The sequence below is a fragment of the Ixodes scapularis genome, unplaced genomic scaffold, assembly GCF_016920785.2.
Source record: "Ixodes scapularis isolate PalLabHiFi unplaced genomic scaffold, ASM1692078v2 PGA_scaffold0__279_contigs__length_252992795, whole genome shotgun sequence".
Lineage (NCBI taxonomy): Eukaryota > Metazoa > Arthropoda > Arachnida > Ixodida > Ixodidae > Ixodes > Ixodes scapularis.
The window spans coordinates 117,295,293-117,314,263 of NW_024609835.1; the positions used below are offsets into that span (position 1 = coordinate 117,295,293).

Genomic DNA, 18,971 nt, shown 5'->3' on the forward strand with positions numbered 1-18,971 from the left:
TTGTAACGCGTGGCGTACGACCTCCGTTTGTGCTCTGCCTGTTCCTTTACTACTCGCGTCATGTCGGCCATTTGTTTTCTTAATCTAACCAGATATTTGTCTGCCGACTCAACGAGGGTGGACGGGGGCGTCCAGTCACCAGTCCACGATTTTTTTAGGATGGACAGTGGACCATTCGGCGCACGTCCATACATGAGTTCAAATGGCGACATCCCCGTAGTTTCATTTGGAACTTCGCGGTAGGCCCAAAGTAGACAAGGAACTAGGCGATCCCAGCCCCGCCCATGTTCCGCTATGGCATGCCTCAACATCCGCTTCAGCGTAGCATTCCATCGCTCAACTAGCCCATTGCTCTCTAGGCGTTCTGGTGTAGAGAACCTGGGTGACGACCCCAACCTACGCAGCAACTCCTGTGTGAGCTCGGCCGTGAAGTTTGTGCCCTGATCGGACGAGACTGTTTCTGGCACTCCCATTCGCGCGAATATTTCAACCAGTGCGTCACACACTGCCTTCGCCGTTAACGATCTGATACAAACCACTTCTGGCCATCCCGTGCACACATCAACCAGATACAAGGAATATTTGTGCCCCCTCGACGACGCCGGGTATAACGGTCCAATACAATCCATTACAACTGTCTGGAATGGAACATCTGGTCTTACTAGCGGGGTAATAGGCACACGGTCTCTGGTTCTAGGTCTCGCATTCAACTGGCAGTAATGGCATTCTTTGCAGTATTTACTAATCTGCTCCTGCATGTTCGGCCAGTAAAATGAATTCTTAATTCGCTGTTGCGTTTTCCTTCCAGCGAAATGCCCGCCAACTGGTTTGTCGTGGGCTACTTCTAACACTGTCTTCCGCCTGCTTTCCGGTAAAACTAGCTGCTTGACAATTCTGCCATTTATTTTTTCTTTGTGGAACAGCATTCCATCAACCACTTGCATTCCATGAGTCCCTTTTTTTGCCTGTAGCCACAAGGGCTTCAGCGACTCGTCGTTCTTCTGCTCTGTTCGAAACTGAAGGCAACCTTCAGATTCCATTTCGTTTACGTCACTTCGCTCGTCCACTGACTCTACAATCCCGTTTTCACCCTCCGACTGTGTGCTCGCCACGCATGCCTCTATCACCAGCCCTTCCTTCAATACTGCAACGTCACAGGGAAGAGCCACCTGATCTACCAAGGGCACTTTCTGTTCTACTCCTCTTAAAGCTACTAAATCCTCAGGTGTGAGTAGCGCGTCAACTTCTCCGGCAAGCTGCTCGGTTACAGCACAGAGCAGTAAAGTATCCACTCCAGTATCAAGCGCACTGCTACCAAGTCGAAACGGGACATACATGAGATCGGCCTCCACCTTGTGGCCGAAAGCACCCTTCAACCGAACCTTCCCTTTTTGATTCTCGTCCAAAATGGTGGCCATCGACCTTCGAACCACTGTAATGTCTGCCCCCGAATCAACCCTAGCATTCAAGCGCTTGTCTCCTGAGCGGAGTTGCACAAATAGTTCTTCGTCAAGCACTTCATGTTGTTCAGTCGGCGATATTAGTTTATCATGTACAGTCGGGAGCAAAAGTTTGCGGGGCACCGGAGCGCGTGCCGAAATGCATCGCCGCGCCGTTCGACGGCGAGGTGCCGCATTAAGCAGCCGGGCTATGCGCATGCGCGCCTTTCCTGCACGCTATCCTGTCTCTTTCGATCGTTTCTTTCCGACGCACTCCTGATAACAGAAGCTGGCGACAGGGGCGCGAGTTTGCGCTTCGCAGGCTGACATGCTGCGCGTCTGCTTCAGCCGCCTCAGCCGCCGCTGCCGCGCTTTGTGACGGAGCTCGCGGGGGAAAGGGGGGGACAACCAGACGCTCCGTCACCCAGCGCGGCTGCTGAGGCAGCTGAAGAGGACGCGAGAAATAGCAGCCAGCGAAACGGCAATTTGCGCCCCTGGCGCCGACCCCGGTTATCAGGAGTGAGTCGGACAGAAACGAGCGAAAGAGACATAACTGCCAGCACGAAGGACGCGCACGCGCAAAGCACGACTTTTTAATGCGGCAGCCTGCCGTTGCACGGCGCGGCGATGCATTTTGGCACGCGCTCCCGTGCCCCGCAAACTTTTGCTCCCGACTGTACCTCGATTGATTGCTCGGCGCTTTCGTAGTCTAAAGGTCTTTTCACTCGTGCCGTTAGCTTAGGATTGGTCTCAGGGCAATTTCTTGCCAGATGACCCTGTTTCCCACAAGCGAAACAGCGTCGAATGTCGCCGACATACTCAGTATGACCTCTCTCTTTCGGAGGCGTCATAGACTTGCTCTGACTAGAGTCACCAGTAGTGTGTCTTGTGGTAGGGTTTTGGGACCCTCTGTGCATTACTCTCCTGATGGCATTCAGCGAGCTTAGTTATTGCCTCGTGACGCAGCCACTCCCCCATTTCGTTCAAGGCAACATATGCTTTTATTTAATTAGGGAGGGACTCCTTCAACCTATCCGCGACAACTAGTTGCAACAAGTCATCGTGAGTATTCACTTTTCTACTGTTCACATAATAACTGAAGTAGCTATTAAGACGGCCGGCGAACTGGCTCCAGGATTCTTCCCGCAATTCGCCTGCCGTGGTGAATAGTCGTTTGTATTCGTTTGGAGATAATCTTAGCTCACGTGAAATTCGTTCTTTTAGCTGAGCGTAAGATGGCAGTTCCTTCATGCCACTGCACATGATCGCTGACCTGACCCTGTCAGCTATATACGGCACTATCAGAACAGTTTTTATCTCGTCAGGAACCTGAAAGGATCGAAATATGACTTCTACCGCCTCAAACCAGCCAGGCACCAAGGTTTTGTCCCCAGGCATCCGGCTGAGCACATTAGTCAAGAGTGCAGCATAGTGGGCTACCCCAGATTCTGGTTGTAATCCCAGCCCCCCATTTGCACCACCACGATTTTCCTTCTGCAATTTTTGGAGCTCAATTTGTGCCCGTATTTGCTCGAGCTTTATTTTTTCAATTTCCAACCGAGTGTTCATCACTTCAGAATCAGTTCTCCCCTCATCCTCTGATGCGTCATCAGGCTCCTTAAGTTTATCAGGCATTTTACTCTCCCCTTTGCCCGACTCATAGTTCTTCGCCATGGCTCGAGTGATCACTCAACCCAAATAGACAAGCATATGCGCTCACCAATTCAGGTTGACCAGCTCTTCGTCGTCGATGGGCAGTCAGAAGCACTGGCAGCGGAAATTCCTAACAGGAATGTCTCAGGGTCCGTGTATCACTGAAATCCGGACTTACCGCTTGCAGGCAGTAGTTCCTGTCCCTCTCGAAGACTGGAAGTCTTGTTTTCCGCCGTTGGTTCTTGCGCTGAGGCTGCGTCATGCAGCGTTCGTCCCACTGGTCACGCCAAGCGCTCGCCTGGCGTCCGGTTGCATGGCCGCCGAAAAGCCGAGTTTGCTTGCTGTCAGCACCGTTCGTGCTGTGCTCCGGACTCGCCGCTCCGTCGCATATGGTAGACGAAAAGCCTGGCTTGCTTGAACTGGCAACGTCCGTGTAGTATGCCGGACCCACCGCTCCGTCGGTTGTGGCAGGCAAAAATCCGGGCTTATTTGAACTCGGCGACGTCTGTGCGGTGTTGGAGCTGGCCGCTCATCGCAAGGTTCCGTAGCTGAACTCCCGCTGTCGACTGCGCCAGTCACGGCTTGTGGTTTGGGCGCCGTGGGACCCGGGAAGGCAGGGAGCCAGCCTTTTGGGGGGAAAGCGTTTTATTCCGGTTCGAAGTCGTGCTTGCACCAGCTCCAGCCCACCGCGTTCTTTTTTTCTCCTCGCGCACCGTCTCCAGCCTCGGTCCTTCCGTCGTCACTTCGTCTTTTTCACGTCGCACCAATCAGCGCACACCACGGGTAACAAAAATATAACAATCACAAGGCCCGATAACCCGTCGGCGACGGCGCGCGCTGAGTCCGCTGCCTCATGCATGCCACATGCATGACAGAGGCGTTTCTAGATTTCGGTGTCTTATTCGAGCGCATCTTTGGGCCCGCGGTCCTGCTACCCGGTGCTTGCGGCACGAAGCCACCTCCTCGTCTCCCTCGTAGCATGGAGGGAACTAGGGCGCACGTGTGATGTACGTCTCAGCCACTGGGGAGCAGGACTGCGGGCGCGTAGATGCGCTCTGGTAAGAGACCAGAGACGCGTCCAAATGGAGCGTTTTTACGCGGTAAAATGCTGCCCCGGCATTATATCCTTCTAAAAAGAGTTGATTTAGTGGTTTTCGATGATGGTCAGAAAGTTTCTAGGCGGAACCATATGTCTATTTGTAAAAATTAAAAAGTTCATTAACAAATTTTACTTAATTAGCCGACTGATAGTTGCGACTCTCTCTCTGTACTATGTCCCCTGGCCGTATAGCTCTCCTGCACAAACCCCATAAGTGTGGCTTTGACGGCTTCTTTTAAACAAATCTGAAAGATTAAAAAAACACCCTCTCTCTCTCTTCATATGTATATATATATATATATATATATATATATATATATATATATATATATATATATATATATTATTTTTTATGTATATATTAAAAACAAAACTACCGTTCAAAGCATCTACAATAATGGTCAGCGTCTCCAGATCTTTCCGTTTCCGGGATTTCGGATCATTCGTGTTCCAAGGTGTGTACTCGAACCTCCAAACTTTTTTAATAACATCGAATTGCCCCTGCAAAAAAAAAAAAAAAAAATTGAAATATAGGTTAATAGGAGTCAAGTAGCATTATTTAATATCAGTCTTAATTTTTTTGAGCGCACCGCAGGGCAGTACGCATGTAGGCGCCACTGCTAGTGTAGTTTCACGGTGCTTCTTTTTCCCGGGTAACCAGTTGATGATATCTTTACCGTTCGCCTTTTCTGAATTCTCCCTTTGCAGGCGCACGAGTAAGCTTGGCTAACTTGGTCGCTCGGTGCTTGGTAGCTTGGTGTCTCGCTGGCTCAGTCGATCGCCGCCGTAAGTGAATGGAAAACGGACGCGTTTTCTAGTAGGTTGCGTGATTACATTCTGGTTAATTTGAGTGTTACGACAACGGTAGCTTGGATTTTATTTAGAAAACAACTTGGGGTGTACGTTTTGATACATCGACGCCAGCACGTGTATAACTACCCTCGAAGCATGGTTTTTTCTGCATGGTAATTTGTCTGGCTGTTGCTCTCTATAGGCATGTGATGATTCTTCCGAGATCACACACCAGGTGAATACAAGGCTAAATAGGCCCTTTACGAAATTCAGTGTCACCTGGTGGATTATATAGCAGCTTAAAATTCCCCATACAAATGGCGGTAATGAGCCTGTAGTCTAGTATTTTATTGGGAACTGTCTCTTTCGCCAGTCCACGGCAGACTGGTATGTGGTCTTCACTGTAGAGCTTTTGCTTAATCTCTTTCAGTTGCGATTGTGACGAAGATCAGTGTTTTATGGGTAAAATATACATCTAAAAAGTACTTGCAGCATAGTACGAAGTCCATGAAAGGTTATGTACTTCACGTAAAGTGACTAGTGTACCGGGCGCATTATGTACTTGAAGTAAAATATTTCCTAAACGATGTACTTCCAGGGTACAAGTACTTTTTAACAGCATTTTTTTTTGTGATGACTTTTCACTCCCCGATATAATGTTAAAATAAAGAACTGGTGTTCATGCATTGCCCCAGGGGTAATTAGGGGTCCATTCAGTTATTTTTATGGAAATGGCGGCAAATATCGGATACAGTCAACTGGCACAGGCTAGTTACCTTCGGAATGGCGGAAAATTAAAAAGTCCCTCCGACTTCTGAATTCGGTGCCGTTTGCACTGGCTTGCACTCGATGAATTTAAACATACTAGGAGAGAGCATGACGTCAGCCCCGAAGCTTCCGCAAGCAATTCTTTCATGGAGGAGTGTCCTGTTCTAATATTTGAACCTCCTCGCTTGCGCTGACCAAGTGAGTAGTGAGAGTTCGAAATGTTGCGGGAGAGCCGCCCTCAGTAGTATGCGTCGAATGCTCGCGTTTCTGGTAAAAATAGAATAAATATAACAGACAGCAGAACTCTGTTACATCAATCTTGGTGGTAAAGACCATGATCAGTATATTTATTTTATTGTAATTAACTCGATACTCACTTTGATCAGACTGTGTTGCCTTGTTGCCGTATTCCATACTCGTGCTGAATAACGAAATGCTTTTATATTGGTCACAGCAGGCTTGGTGACATTTTTTCTATAATAATCAGCGCAATAAAGGCCGTCCGGAACCTAAAACCAGTATAATAAGTAATGCGTAACTAAATGACCGTGAAAGACAAAGGCTGCGTTTACATGGTTGCGAACCCCCCCATAGCGCATCGAATCCATTTTAAACACTGCGTTTAAGTGGATTCGCATCGACCGGTGGCGACACCGCCTGTCGAATATTTACAACGCAGCCACGTTATCTGCAGTGTTTACAGGTTGCCCAGCGTGCCGGAGATCGAGACGACAACATGGGGGTGAGTGGGCGATGGGCGGGTGACAACTCAGTCTGAGTTGTCGCCCTATCTAAGAAGTGAGAACGGTAACTAAATGCCCCTACACGCATTTTGTTACCGTTCTTAGTTTTTAGATAAGAAACCCTATAGGGCTGGATTTTCCTGCGTCACTAAAGCCCACCGTAAACCATCATAGGAAAGGCCACCGTAGGCGGATATTGGACACTACTACGGCATCAGCGTTCGGCTAGAGTCGAGTCGTGGTGTCAATGACTGGACACGCGTTCCAGCCGTACGCTGACGCCGTAGTCATGTCCAATCTGTAGCCAAAGGTGGCCTTCTTTAGTGACGCAGGAAAATTCAGCACTTAGGGTATTTCATCTTGGAGGTGTTGGCAGAGGGAAAGTGGTTTGAAGCCTGAAGGTCATCTTAGCCTTTCACCCCTCACTCCCCCTCCCTCATTCCCTGACTTTCAGACACTCGACGTGGTTCTCGAGGGTTTATATGGAGATCTCGATTCGGCTTGAAATTCTCAAACTACCTCTTTCAAATGGGTCGGATGATGCACTTTACATTTACATGGGACGATTCGATAAGCTAACTTGATTCTATGCGTTACTATCGCATCCACGCAAATGCAGTCGAAGGAACCGGTAACGTATATTATGCAAACTAATCATTTACGTAAAAATAAAATGTATAATAAAAGCGTCACGAGATACCGGGGAGTACGTGCTTTATAAGGTGCGTGTTACCTAAGATCCGTGTTTAGCCAACATGCAGGACACGCAACATACGAGAACGGCTATCCCAGTAAAGTCTGATTCACACAGTCTGATTTAACTTGATATCTCAGTTGGGACGTGAAGCACCGCAGGTTCCGTCAAGCTTTGTTGGCCCCTCGATTGACATTGCAACTGCAAAAATATAAGTAAAATCGCACCCACAATCTCAGCAGTGTATGCCCAGGTGGCCAGAGTTAGCTCGGGTACTATTGTTTTTGTGTTCTCAGAGCCTATCATTAAGGCATCGTCCAGTCTGCCCTATGTACACTTTTTCCTACACGAAAGGGGAAGCGAATGCACCACTTCCTCTGCGCACTCGACGAAGCTGTTCTGATGTTTCTTGGTACAGCTTACCGTTCAGTGGGAATAAGATGAGTTCACTTGTTTGCACAGGTTGAAAAGCGTATTAGGAGCAGCGAAGACGACGTCAATGTTGAACTTATTGGCGATTTTTTGGTGCCATGAGAGAACCTGTGTATGTAGGGCCGAACGACTGGTCTCCTTGTTCTACCCTGGCTCTTGGTGTGATAGATGTTCCTTTATTTTTGGTTTTTAGGGTGCTCTCTGCAATCGATGTTAGTGAAGAGATAGGGTATCCAGCAAATGTTGATATTGAAATTTGCGCATAAAAGCTTACTCAAATGGACTGCTCGCACAATTTATGAAGCGAGTTGTTTACACATAACTTAATGATACCTTTTTTTACAAGTTTAGAATGTGCTAAATTAAAAAGAAAAATCGTTTTTTCCCCTTGGCTCTTATGTTCAGGATATATGATTGTGTAGGAAATGGAGTCTGAGATCTAAGAAGCTGATAGATCTTTCTTCCGGAAACTCATGAGTAATATCCAATGGATCCAGGCAGTTTTTTAAAGTTGAGAGAACGCTAGCCACAGTGGTTGGCACATTTTTGTTCTCGACGTCAATAATGATGAAGTAGTCGTAATGAAACTTAAATACTCCGGCTACTTTGGAGGAGTCAAGGCAATTGTTCAATAATCTATCGTGATGGGTAAGGTAAAGATGACTTAGAACTCGAGTTGTACACGGCCCAATGCAGATACTTTTCTTCTGGAGACAATTTTTTAGAGCGCAGCTCTTAGGCGCCCGTTTCCGGCTTGAGCGTTGTCGCCGTCTGCGTCGGCGTAACCGCGCGTTGCATTATAGGAAACATCCCATAATGCAACGCGCCTGTGGGTCTCATTCGTGACCCACAGGTTTCATTATGGGACGTTCCCATAATGACGTCACCGTGACGTCACTCGGGACGTCACGAGCGCCCTGCGCGTTGCATTACGGGAAACGTCCCATAATGCAACGTGGGGGTCACGAGTGACCCGCGCGTTGCATCATGGGACGTTTCCCATAGTTCCTCCTCCTCCTCCCTTCTCCTTCCTACACCCCTCATGCTCCTTCGCCTCCTCCTCCCTCCTCCTACTCATCCTTCCCCTCCTCCTCTTTCTCCTCACCCACCCCTCACCTCCGTACCCTCCCCTCTGTACCCTCCCCTCCTCCTCCTCAAGAGCTGCGCTCTAATTCGGTGTTACAGGGAGTTGTAAACGTCTTTCATATTTTCTTCCCAGCTAACAAAGGTCGAGTGTAGGTAGACCAAGACTAGATCTAGAAAATTGTCTTCGAGATACCCGCAGAAGTGTGGAAAGCGATGGCACTAAAAGAGTCAATACTCTCTCCTACTCAACGCAAAAGGCAGTCCTAGGGTAGTTCGTAGTAGAGGTATTTTATGTCGATGGAAAAACTTCCAGCTGACCATAACTTTGCTGTGCCATGAATGCGATAACCTCGTTGGAACTCCTAATTAAGAAAGTGTAGTCAATAGTTAGAAGTTTTAATTTTTCATGGAGAAATAGGGCGAGTGATTTCTGCCAAGTTCCTTTTTCGGATACAATGACTCTGAGCCGACAACCGGGTTTATGGGTCTTGGCACTGAAAAATGCACTGAAGCTTAGCAGCTTGTGGCGATCGATATGGGTGTAAAGTTTTTTTTTTTCAATTTATACGATTGGCACAATTGTCTAGCATGTTTTTTGACCTTACTCAGGGAGACATCTTTATGACATTGGAATACTGACTCAATCGCTGAGATGGCTTTCTCCCAAACATAACATGGTGCACAACTGCAAAGCCTTCTTTCTTGCCCGCGGGAAAAAGAGATAGGGTATGATCTTGTAAATATGTTTGCACCTTCCTGGTAGATATGGAGGCGGCGCGCGGTTCTTGTCGGAGTAGCAAATCGACTTCTTCGAATGTAACCCGGTTAACATCCAACTCCGGAACACGGTGCGAGACTTGACGTATAAACGATAGCAGTTATTGCCGCGACTTCTTTGGTTACACAGAAAATTTGGGACCAAGACTGAGAACGCTTTGCATAGCCTGAGGTAGGTTAATGTCACCAATGACATGCGCAGGATTGCTGGGACATTTCACCTTTTTGGGGGTTTGAATGTGCAGATGTCTCAAAGTCGCCATAAACATTCTGTTAGGCGATAAGTGTGTAGAGAGTGATCACGCCAAATTACTTTCCCACGGGGAAGATTACACAGCCTCACGTAGAGGGAAGTCTAGTGAAATCGTATTTGTCTATGCCATTAAGATTGTAATATCTTGCACATTCTGGTGCCCTGGCCGACAGATGGGGCGAAGATTCCAAAAAAAGGTTTTTACATCAAGTGGTATTATCTTGTTCCGGTCGGTTTATCCGAAGGTTCTTGCCTGACATAGGCTAATGGCAATCTAGATGACAAGGAAATTTGGGGTCCGAGAGAGATGCAGAGAAAGGCATGACGTACTAGAATTATATCTTGTTAACGTAGCAGCTTGGGCGAGTTGGTTGTTCATATTAACACACCCTACAGAGCACTATTGCAAAAATGCATTCACACCGTACACTCACTCTTTACACACGAAAAAGAAAGGAAAATCAAACGAACCGCGCTTTCTCACATCTCCTTTTTGTATAATTTGTCTTTTTGTACGTTTGGAACAACCGAATTTTCCGAATCACATGCAGCTATTTTCTCAACGCCGAGAAAATTTGTTATTTTTGTGTTAGGTTTAAAGATGCTTTACTAATACAGTTTTCATAATTCCTGACGATATGTTCAGCTTCAATAATTCCCCTAATTAGTTGGTTACACTGCCTACCTAAAATTGTACAACATGGCAGGTGAATTTCGCGCCGACAATTACGGTATTGTATGCCCAGGTAGCCAGAGTTAGCTCTGGTGTTATTGTTTTTGTGTTCTCGAAGGCTATCATTAAGCCATCCTCCAGTCTGCCCTATCTACATTTTTCCACACGAAAAAAGAAACGAATACACCACTTCCTCTGCGCACTCCGGAAGACTGAACGATGCCTTTAAGGAGCAACGCAACATTTTTCGCACTTTGCGCAAATACCGCTTAGAACGGATTCCTGATGTTAATGACCTATGAAACACGAGTTCATTGTTCACCCCACGCAGTAGAAGTCGCAGGAAAAATTAAAGAAAAACGAGCAGGTTCACCCCCTCAGCTCGCAGCCAGAACTAGCGGCCACGTGATCTGGAGCTGATTATGTACCGCCAATGTTGATCATAGCCACGCGCTGGGGTTGGCAAGGCACAGAACACGCGCTGAGTTCCAAACATTGTTATGATTCGGCTATTGTTGTCATTGCAGCGATTGGACACAGGCCACTTTACTTCGTCTCACCTTAACATGGATTATTGTTAGCCGCGTATGCTAAAAGCGCGAGCTATTTGCTTTGGATCACGCTTGGGCTGCTGCACAAGCGCTCGTGCAGCGGGTGCTCCAGTCAAGTCAGTCGAGGCTACCCGCTCGCGCTTGTAGAGCCTTCGCAGTTGGTCCATGCTAGGGTGAGACGAAGTATAGACGCTTTGCAGCAGCTGTGCATGGACGCCGCCATGACTGACCTTCAGTTTTTGTTTCCTCTTATTTCGTTTATTTCACTTCATCATTACCATAGCAGGCCAGGTTATTGTCACATTAGATTCAACTGTGTCCTTTTTTTAAGCATCGGCCTTTGTAGAGATTCGTAAACTACCGTTTCAATTGCTCGGCATCTCGGTAAGACAAGAGAAGGTCAGCAATGGCGGCTGTAATTTGGCAAGTGTGTAAAGCGTCTATACCCGAATGCTTCTCGAGGTATCGATTATAACGAGCCCAAATCGAATGCGCACGCAAGGCACGGGTCCACTCTACGAGCCGCATTCAAATATCGTCGCTGCGGGTACTGCGATCCCCCAGTTACGTCAAGTTTCACGAAGGAGAGATTTAATGAAAATGCTCGCTTTTGTCCTTGAAATTACACCGCAACAAATGAGTTTCTTAGTCACACTCTTAGAAAAAAGGGTCAGTATAGTCCTCCCTAAAGGGAGGAACGCTCTTGACACATATGTTCCTTCAGAAAGGGAGAAACTTTCGTCCCTTAAGCAGGGGAGGAAAAGTTCCTCCGTCGACTGCATCTCATTATGGCGGCCACGAATCGAGCAAATCGAGCTCGGTAAGGCTTAACGAGAACACTAAGTCTCTTGCACGAAGCGAGAGGAGCAGGAAATAAAAACGTAACACGAGCTTTCCGCGAACTGTATTCATTTCCGAAGTTTCTTTACCCCTGCAGGTAAAGAAACTTACGTTTCGAAAGCATGCAGTCACTCAGTCTTCTCATCGTCAGCACTGCGATGTTCAACGGAGACAACCGGCACTCAGTTCGCGCACTTTATGTCCTACCTTTGCTATTCCTCGAGCCACAATTCCTTCGTCAACCGTTGCGTCAACCGCACATCACGGAGGAGTGAAAATCATTCGCCCGCAAAACCAAAAGCCGCTCTCAAAAAAAAAGCAAATCCGAAGCAACCTCTTGGCTTATCTCAGCACGGTAACACGAAATTATGGCGTAGCCGCGTAGCGTAAAAGGATGTTAAATCGCTTGCCACCAGATGGCAGGGTCAAGCAGAGTAATCACACGTAGCTAGGCTAGGTGGCGCTAGGTACCGCCCAATTCATGTTTTACAAAAAAAATATTTCTATTTTCTTACGCCACAATTGCGTTTCCTTTTCTTCGGAATCCTAACACATGTAGACACGTTGCGCACACTACAAACATCAGGTCAACATATATTGAACGCATACACAGGCATCGCACATACAAACATCAATAGAACAGCACACTACCCCGATCACTACTACCGAGCCCTGCGATTCCGTCTTTTATAGTGGTCGTTTTGAACGTACGGAATTTTTCGGTGACTCCCTAAGCAAAAAAAAATATTCCGAACATGTTCAGTTTTTTCCAGCAATGTCATACATCTGAGGCTGTTTCTAATGGCTCAGGGGATGAATCTCTTATTAAAAAGAAGACGCTCGATCATGCCATAATTATTTGAAAGCCCATAAATCGAGCCGCTCCAATGTGGTTCCAAGCCATGAGTTTGTTTTCCCGCATGGCCCTTCGTAGCCAGTATTTATATTGTAGTGTTCGTTTTTCTATTTGTGCTGTTCCCGCAAAGCTGCAATTGCCGTCTTGAATTAATCTCTGTAGAGCGGATATCCACTCAGCTGGAAGTGATGCTTCACGGGCACAGAAATCGCTTTTCGATCAACTTGAATGCAGTCAAAGCCGCGACTTGCGACAACTGTTAAGTGTACGGAGCTGCGCCGTTGCGAGCTCGAAAACTTCTAGCGCTCATCCCAGCGCGCCACTTAGAGGGCAGCTTCTTTCTACAGGAACCGTAATATATTTAAACAGTAAAATAAAGGATAGCGTTTTTTTGTTTTTTTTCGATTTTGCCTGTCTTTTTTTTTATGCTAAACTTTCATTATAAATATACGTACTTTCCGTCATACTTTCGTAGTGTTGTCTTTTCCCCAGAGCGCAATCGCTCTCGGGGACCGACAGTCACATTGGCCACTGTACGATAGGAGCTTACCGTTCAGACCAGCGTTCCAACATGACTATCCACAAGTCGATCGACTGCACCTAATCCCTCAAGTGGTTTTAAACTCTTTAATGTAAAGCGGAATGTCATCCTGCGACACCCCGGCCCCTCCGATAACGGCCCGACCAGCGGCATGAATGCCCGACAGTTTACGTCATCTCATCTTGTTGTTACACCACTGATACGCGAACACACGGTCACATCGGCGATAATTCGTCTTTTGTTCACAACCCACAACACTGCCATCACGATGTCGCTAACACGAAGAAATACAGAACCACGTTGACGATGTTGCTGACACGCAGAAGAAGCACGTTGAACGCCGGTTGGCACTCGGCACGGGACAACGGAACCGAACTCAGCACGGAAGGCACCCAGGCAGCCGGCAGGAAAACCTGCCTTCCTTGGACGCAGTTCTCGCGATTTCCATAACGTCGAAAACGTCGACACAGTTCCTCGTGGTTTCGCTGCTGTAGTTCCGCGTGTGTCCCGCAAATTGGAGACGGCCGTCTTACCCAGTGTATGTAGCGCTGCTGGCACTGCTCCGGAACTTCGGTGTTTCTAGCGGCTTCGTTAGCTCGTTTGATAAAATTAGTGGTAAAAACGTCAATGCAACCGAAATGTTCTGCACGTTTGGACTAGAAGACGGAATTACAGGCGGCCTTCGCTGCCGCTGAAGCTCAATCAACTCAACATTAATTTATTAAACAACGTGCGCGATGTGCTCGAAAAACGAAACCGAAAGAAGATGGGTCGGGAGGACGAAAGCTTTCTCCGGTCTGCCTGGAGGAGGAAAACGTCTCGGAGAATAATAAGGACTTTAATTTTCCTTTCATTGGTCTGGGTTTGTTTATGTGTGTTTTGGTAAACAAAAATAAAAAAAAAAAAACTTTACAAAAAAAAAAAAAAAAAAACACTTTCCTGGGGATTGAACCGTTGACCACTTGGTCGGTAGCGCGATGTTCTACCCCTGCGCCAACTGAACAAGGAGGACCTCGCCCTCCTCCTTTCATCTGAACTGCCGTTCCTCCCTTCTCTGGGCAACTTGTCCGCAACAAGGAGGAACAGTCGCTTTTGCTACCTTTCTCCTCCCTTTTTTCTTAGAGTGCAGTGGCATTGCAAGCGAGTATCCTTGATTGCCACTTGTGCCAGTAAGCTCGTGTAAAGCAAAAAACATTCCGATTGAATATCGTTGCACCACCCCTTTAATCATAGGTTCCGAAATCACAAAAACAATAGCACCTGAGCTAACTCTGGCCACCTAGGCGGACACGACCGTGATAATTGGTGCGAGGTTCACCTGCGATGTTGTACATTTTTAGGGAGGCACAGTAACCAAATAACTAGGGAAATTATTGAAGCTGAACACATCGTCAGAAATTATGAAAACTGTATTAGTGCACTACCTTTGAACTTGACAGAAAAAGAATAAAAAAAATTCTTGGCGTCTAGGAAATTTGGGAAATTCGGCGGTTATAGACGTAGAAGAAGACAAAGTACAGTGTGTCAGAAAAGAAAATTTACACGGTCTTTTTTACCGCAAAACTATACTACGCATCCCCGAACGCTCATTCTGCGCCCAAAGGTAAAGTTATAGGTCACAACCAGATGCCAAAGTTTCAGCCCGATCCGATACCTTAATCAGAAGTTAGAAGTGATTTTCTAAAAATTTCAATGGGAAAATGGAGCCCATTTTTGCCCGTTTTGGTTTCTGGTGCCATACAGCCCCATGTGTTCGAAAACTCCTTCCTTCGGCCGCCCTTTTCCCATTGAAATTTTCAGAAAATCACCTATAACTTTTGATTAAGTTATCGGATGGGGCTGAAACTTTGGCATCTGGTTGTGACCTCTAGCGCTACCTTTGGGCGGAGAATGAGCGTTCGGAGATGCCCAGTTTATTTTTGCGGTAAAAAAGAACGTGTAAATTTTCTTTTGTGACACCCTTTATATAAAAATGAGTTGTGATAGAGTGTACGGAGGTCCCTAAATAGCACCGGAGTGCTATTTAGGGACCTCCGCATGTCAAAAAAAAAAAAAAAAGAAACGGCTAATCCAAGCCACTTCGCTCGTAGCACCATCTCAGGCGTTACGAGCGAAGTGGTTCGGATTAGTTGCTTTTTATGAAAAACGCGTTGCGTTCCAACGCCATGCTCGACCTGCACACTGGCCAAGGTCATAGAAACGATAGAACGCCGGACTATATTTTTTATACAACCTAGACGTCAGGCGTCACGTCCATACAAACGTCACCGCTACCTGACTTGTTGTCACAACGCCATGCGACATCAGGACGGCGGCTTGACGTCAACGTCGTCATCGACGTTGACAAAGTGCGTAACACGACATCAAGGCTGCGTTCTGACGTCATATTGACTTGACAACGACGACGATGTCGACGTTGACGTTGATGATCACGACGACAACGTCACGGGACGTCAAGATGAGGCTTGAAGGACGCTTGGTGTCAGTTCGTTGACGTCGTTGTCGACATGGCGCAACTCCACGTCACGAAGAGGTCCCGACAACTTCACGACATCGACGTCATCGTCAACGACGTTACACGACGTGAAGACTTCGTCGTGACTGCGCGTCGACGTTGATGCTTGCAAAGGCGACGACGTAACACGCCGTCAAGGCCCCGTCGCGACGTTTACGTTCACGATGACGTCAGGCCGATGTTAACGTGACGTCATAGCGATGTTTGACAATGCCTGGGGCGTCGACATCACCGTCAGTATCAACGACTACGTCGACGTCGTCCTCGATGTGATGAACAACGTCACGACCGTGTCACAACGGCGACTTGATGTTGCGTGACGGCGTCGGCCTCAACGCGACGCCGCGACCGCGTTACAACGGCGACTTGACGTCGCCAATCGGCGTCGTCCTCGACGCAACGCGATGTCACGGCGGCCTTTGACAGCATCTTGGAGTCGCGTAGCGTCGTCGTGTCGTGGTGCTTTGACGTTACCTCTGACGTCAAAATCATAAAAAAATACAATATAGCCCCTAAGAAGCTATATTGCCCATATGACCTTGACCTATGTCGTTGCTTGATCGCAGCAAAGGTGGCGCTGCGATCAAAGTGGCTTGGTTCCACCTGATCGCTGTCCACATTTTGAGGTGCAACTGAAAGCATGAGCGGAGCCTATTCGCGTCTCCAGCTCGACGCTCGCCCTCCCGCGGCGGAAACGGGAAGCGCTCTAGTGAGGGTCCCCCGATTCTCCTGCTCAGCGGGCATGGCGGAACTGCTCGCGATTATGGCTCGCGAAATGTCGTTTCCGAATGCAAACAACACTCTTCACTGTCCCAACGTAGTGCTGCAGCCGGTATGGGATTGTACTTTACTGGAGAGTTTTAGTATTGCGCATAGAAGCAAACGCAAGCGGTGTGCGTTTGCGTTAGAGTTGCGTGCCCCACGGTTGTGCGTGCGCCTCATCGCCATGCGTCATCCAAGACCGCGATTTCGGGCTCCGCGCACGCACAGTGTCTAACGCGCGAAGCTGACGCAAACACACAGGGCTTGAGTTCGCTCGTATACGGAATATTTAAAATCAGTATTGTTTCACCGGCTTCCAACGCCAACGAAACGGCCTGCAGTGAGCAGACGTGCAAGCAGGTAGGCGTTCCTTCGAACTGGAAAGGCTGAGATTGGCAAAACGAAGGCGAGCAAATACGAAAGTAAATAAATGTTAGGAAAAACTAATAATTAAAAAAACTTTTTTTTTTTTTAACTTTTGGGCATTTGGTCTGGAAGTATATTGGCGGCGACTTTGGACGTTTCGCCGATTGTCAAAAGTCGCGACTTTGATAGCACAATATACTTTACCCACAATTAATGTTATTTTACATGGATTTCTCACATTAACCAGAATGTTTTCATTGTTTTTAGACTATTTTAATTTTATTTGTAGTTAAAATGCAGCAATTGGAACCAGCGATAATAATTAGCACAGTTTTCATTGTCATATTTCTTCGCGCGTTTAAAATTAGATCATAAGCAGCAAATTATATTAGAGCTTGAAGAATTACTTATCCAAATATGTGAATTTTAATATTATTATTATTAATACAAATCGCGGCAATGTACGCCTCTAATTAACGCCAAGATCACGGGAATACTCTATTTAATTATAATAGTCTTTCCAGAAAGGTATAATTCTGTTTTCTCTTTAGCATATGAAAAACTCTGACATAGTTATGAAGATAGACAAACAGTTAAACGCTGGATGTAATATGAAGTCCTACGCGTCACGTGGTGCCATAAACACACACACACACACTTCAGCTGTCTGACTCGGATTCCGTCTTGGGTTGTTGAAGTGAGAGCAGCGCTTATTAGTTTATGCGTTTCGTGGACATGTTGTAAAAATTTGAATTATTATCTTATTCTTGTGCTGGGATAATTCTCATTATTTCTCATGACATTTATCTGAGCGAAAAAAAGGCAGCGAGAACGCACAGATATCAGCACTGATTTTTTCAACAACTACGAACATCAGCCTGGATCGAACAGTATGTCACAAAATAAAGTTTCCGCGAACAACTTTTCTAAGTAAATAATTACGATGCGAGACACATCTTGAGTTATGAAAGAATCCGAAATTAAGACCTCTGTCGAGAAATTAAATCCAAAATAGAGGTAAGTTTCGGTTTCGCTCCAGAATTAAAACGCGCATCCTTCCGTAATTAATACGCTAAACTCCGTTCTTGTTTTCAGGCTAAAGAGGTGACCTGCGCTCATAAAACATTAGCTCCCTCGTATTACCAGAAATAATTTATGTCGCTCAGTGAAGCCAGCACACTAGACAGGCTCAACAGCGGCACGCATCTCTGACCCTCACTAAACCCGCCATCTTGAAAAATGAGTGGCGCCACCTATAGTTAGTTGGAGTCGCGAATAGCTCGTCCCCCTCGTATACCTTCTAGTACACTCTAGTTGTGGGTCAACTCGTTTCGTCTGATTTTCCTTTCTTTTTCGCGTGTAAGGAGTGAGTATACGCTGTGGAGTGTGCTTTTGGAGTAGTGCGCTGTAGTGTGTGTTAATATGAGCAACCAACTCGCCCAAGCTGCTACGTTATCATTGAAAACAGTTCGGCGTAATCAAAAGTGAGCCGCGCCTTCTTGCGAGTGGCGGTGCGAAGTCCATTAAATATTCGTGACGGTGGCGTCAACGGCTCAGTTTTGACTAAACTAACGGCAGCGGTGGCATAAAGACAGCTCAAATATAATGCTAAATAAGTATATTTCACGTCTATGTATAGCACGAATTTGTGTCGGCAAGTCGGTGTGAAGGCGTACACTTGTATACTTGGTTTCACCTTACGATGAACCACAAAGGACGCTTCGAGCCATCAGAGCGAACTCATAGCTCGGAGGGCCTCACGTGTCCTTCCGGTTGGACGGAGCGATGCGGAGAGCGCGAAGTCACGGCGAGCTACGAACGACAGATTGGCTTGTGTAGCTCGTAGCGTCCATCGCGGTACATCATAAGGTGATAAACGAAATATATCAGGTGGCCTAGAGGCTACAGAAGTATAGACGCTTTACACACGCGCCAGATTGAGCCGCCATACCTGCCCTTCTCTTATCTTACCGAGATGCCGAGCCACTGAAGCGGGCGTTGACGGGTCTTCACAAGGGCCTATGCTGGGCACAAGAACACAGTAGCATCTAAAATTGCAATAACCTGTCCTACTGTGGTAATGATGAAGTGAAGCGAACGGAATAAGAGGGAACTAAAACTGAAGGTCAGT

General features: G+C 47.0%; 1 protein-coding gene across 1 annotated transcript in view; it reads right to left on the reverse strand.

The window, feature by feature from the left end:
- The window catches only part of LOC120845946, a 106,339-nt gene that overhangs the window by 67,619 nt on the left and 19,749 nt on the right, over positions 1-18,971 (reverse strand). The window contains exons 6-7 of the mRNA XM_040217509.1: positions 6,129-6,260; positions 4,569-4,692 (exon numbers count right to left, since the gene is read on the reverse strand). Of these exons, the coding sequence (XP_040073443.1) occupies positions 4,569-4,692; positions 6,129-6,260 (256 nt within the window). The remainder of the gene's footprint in view (positions 1-4,568; positions 4,693-6,128; positions 6,261-18,971) is intronic.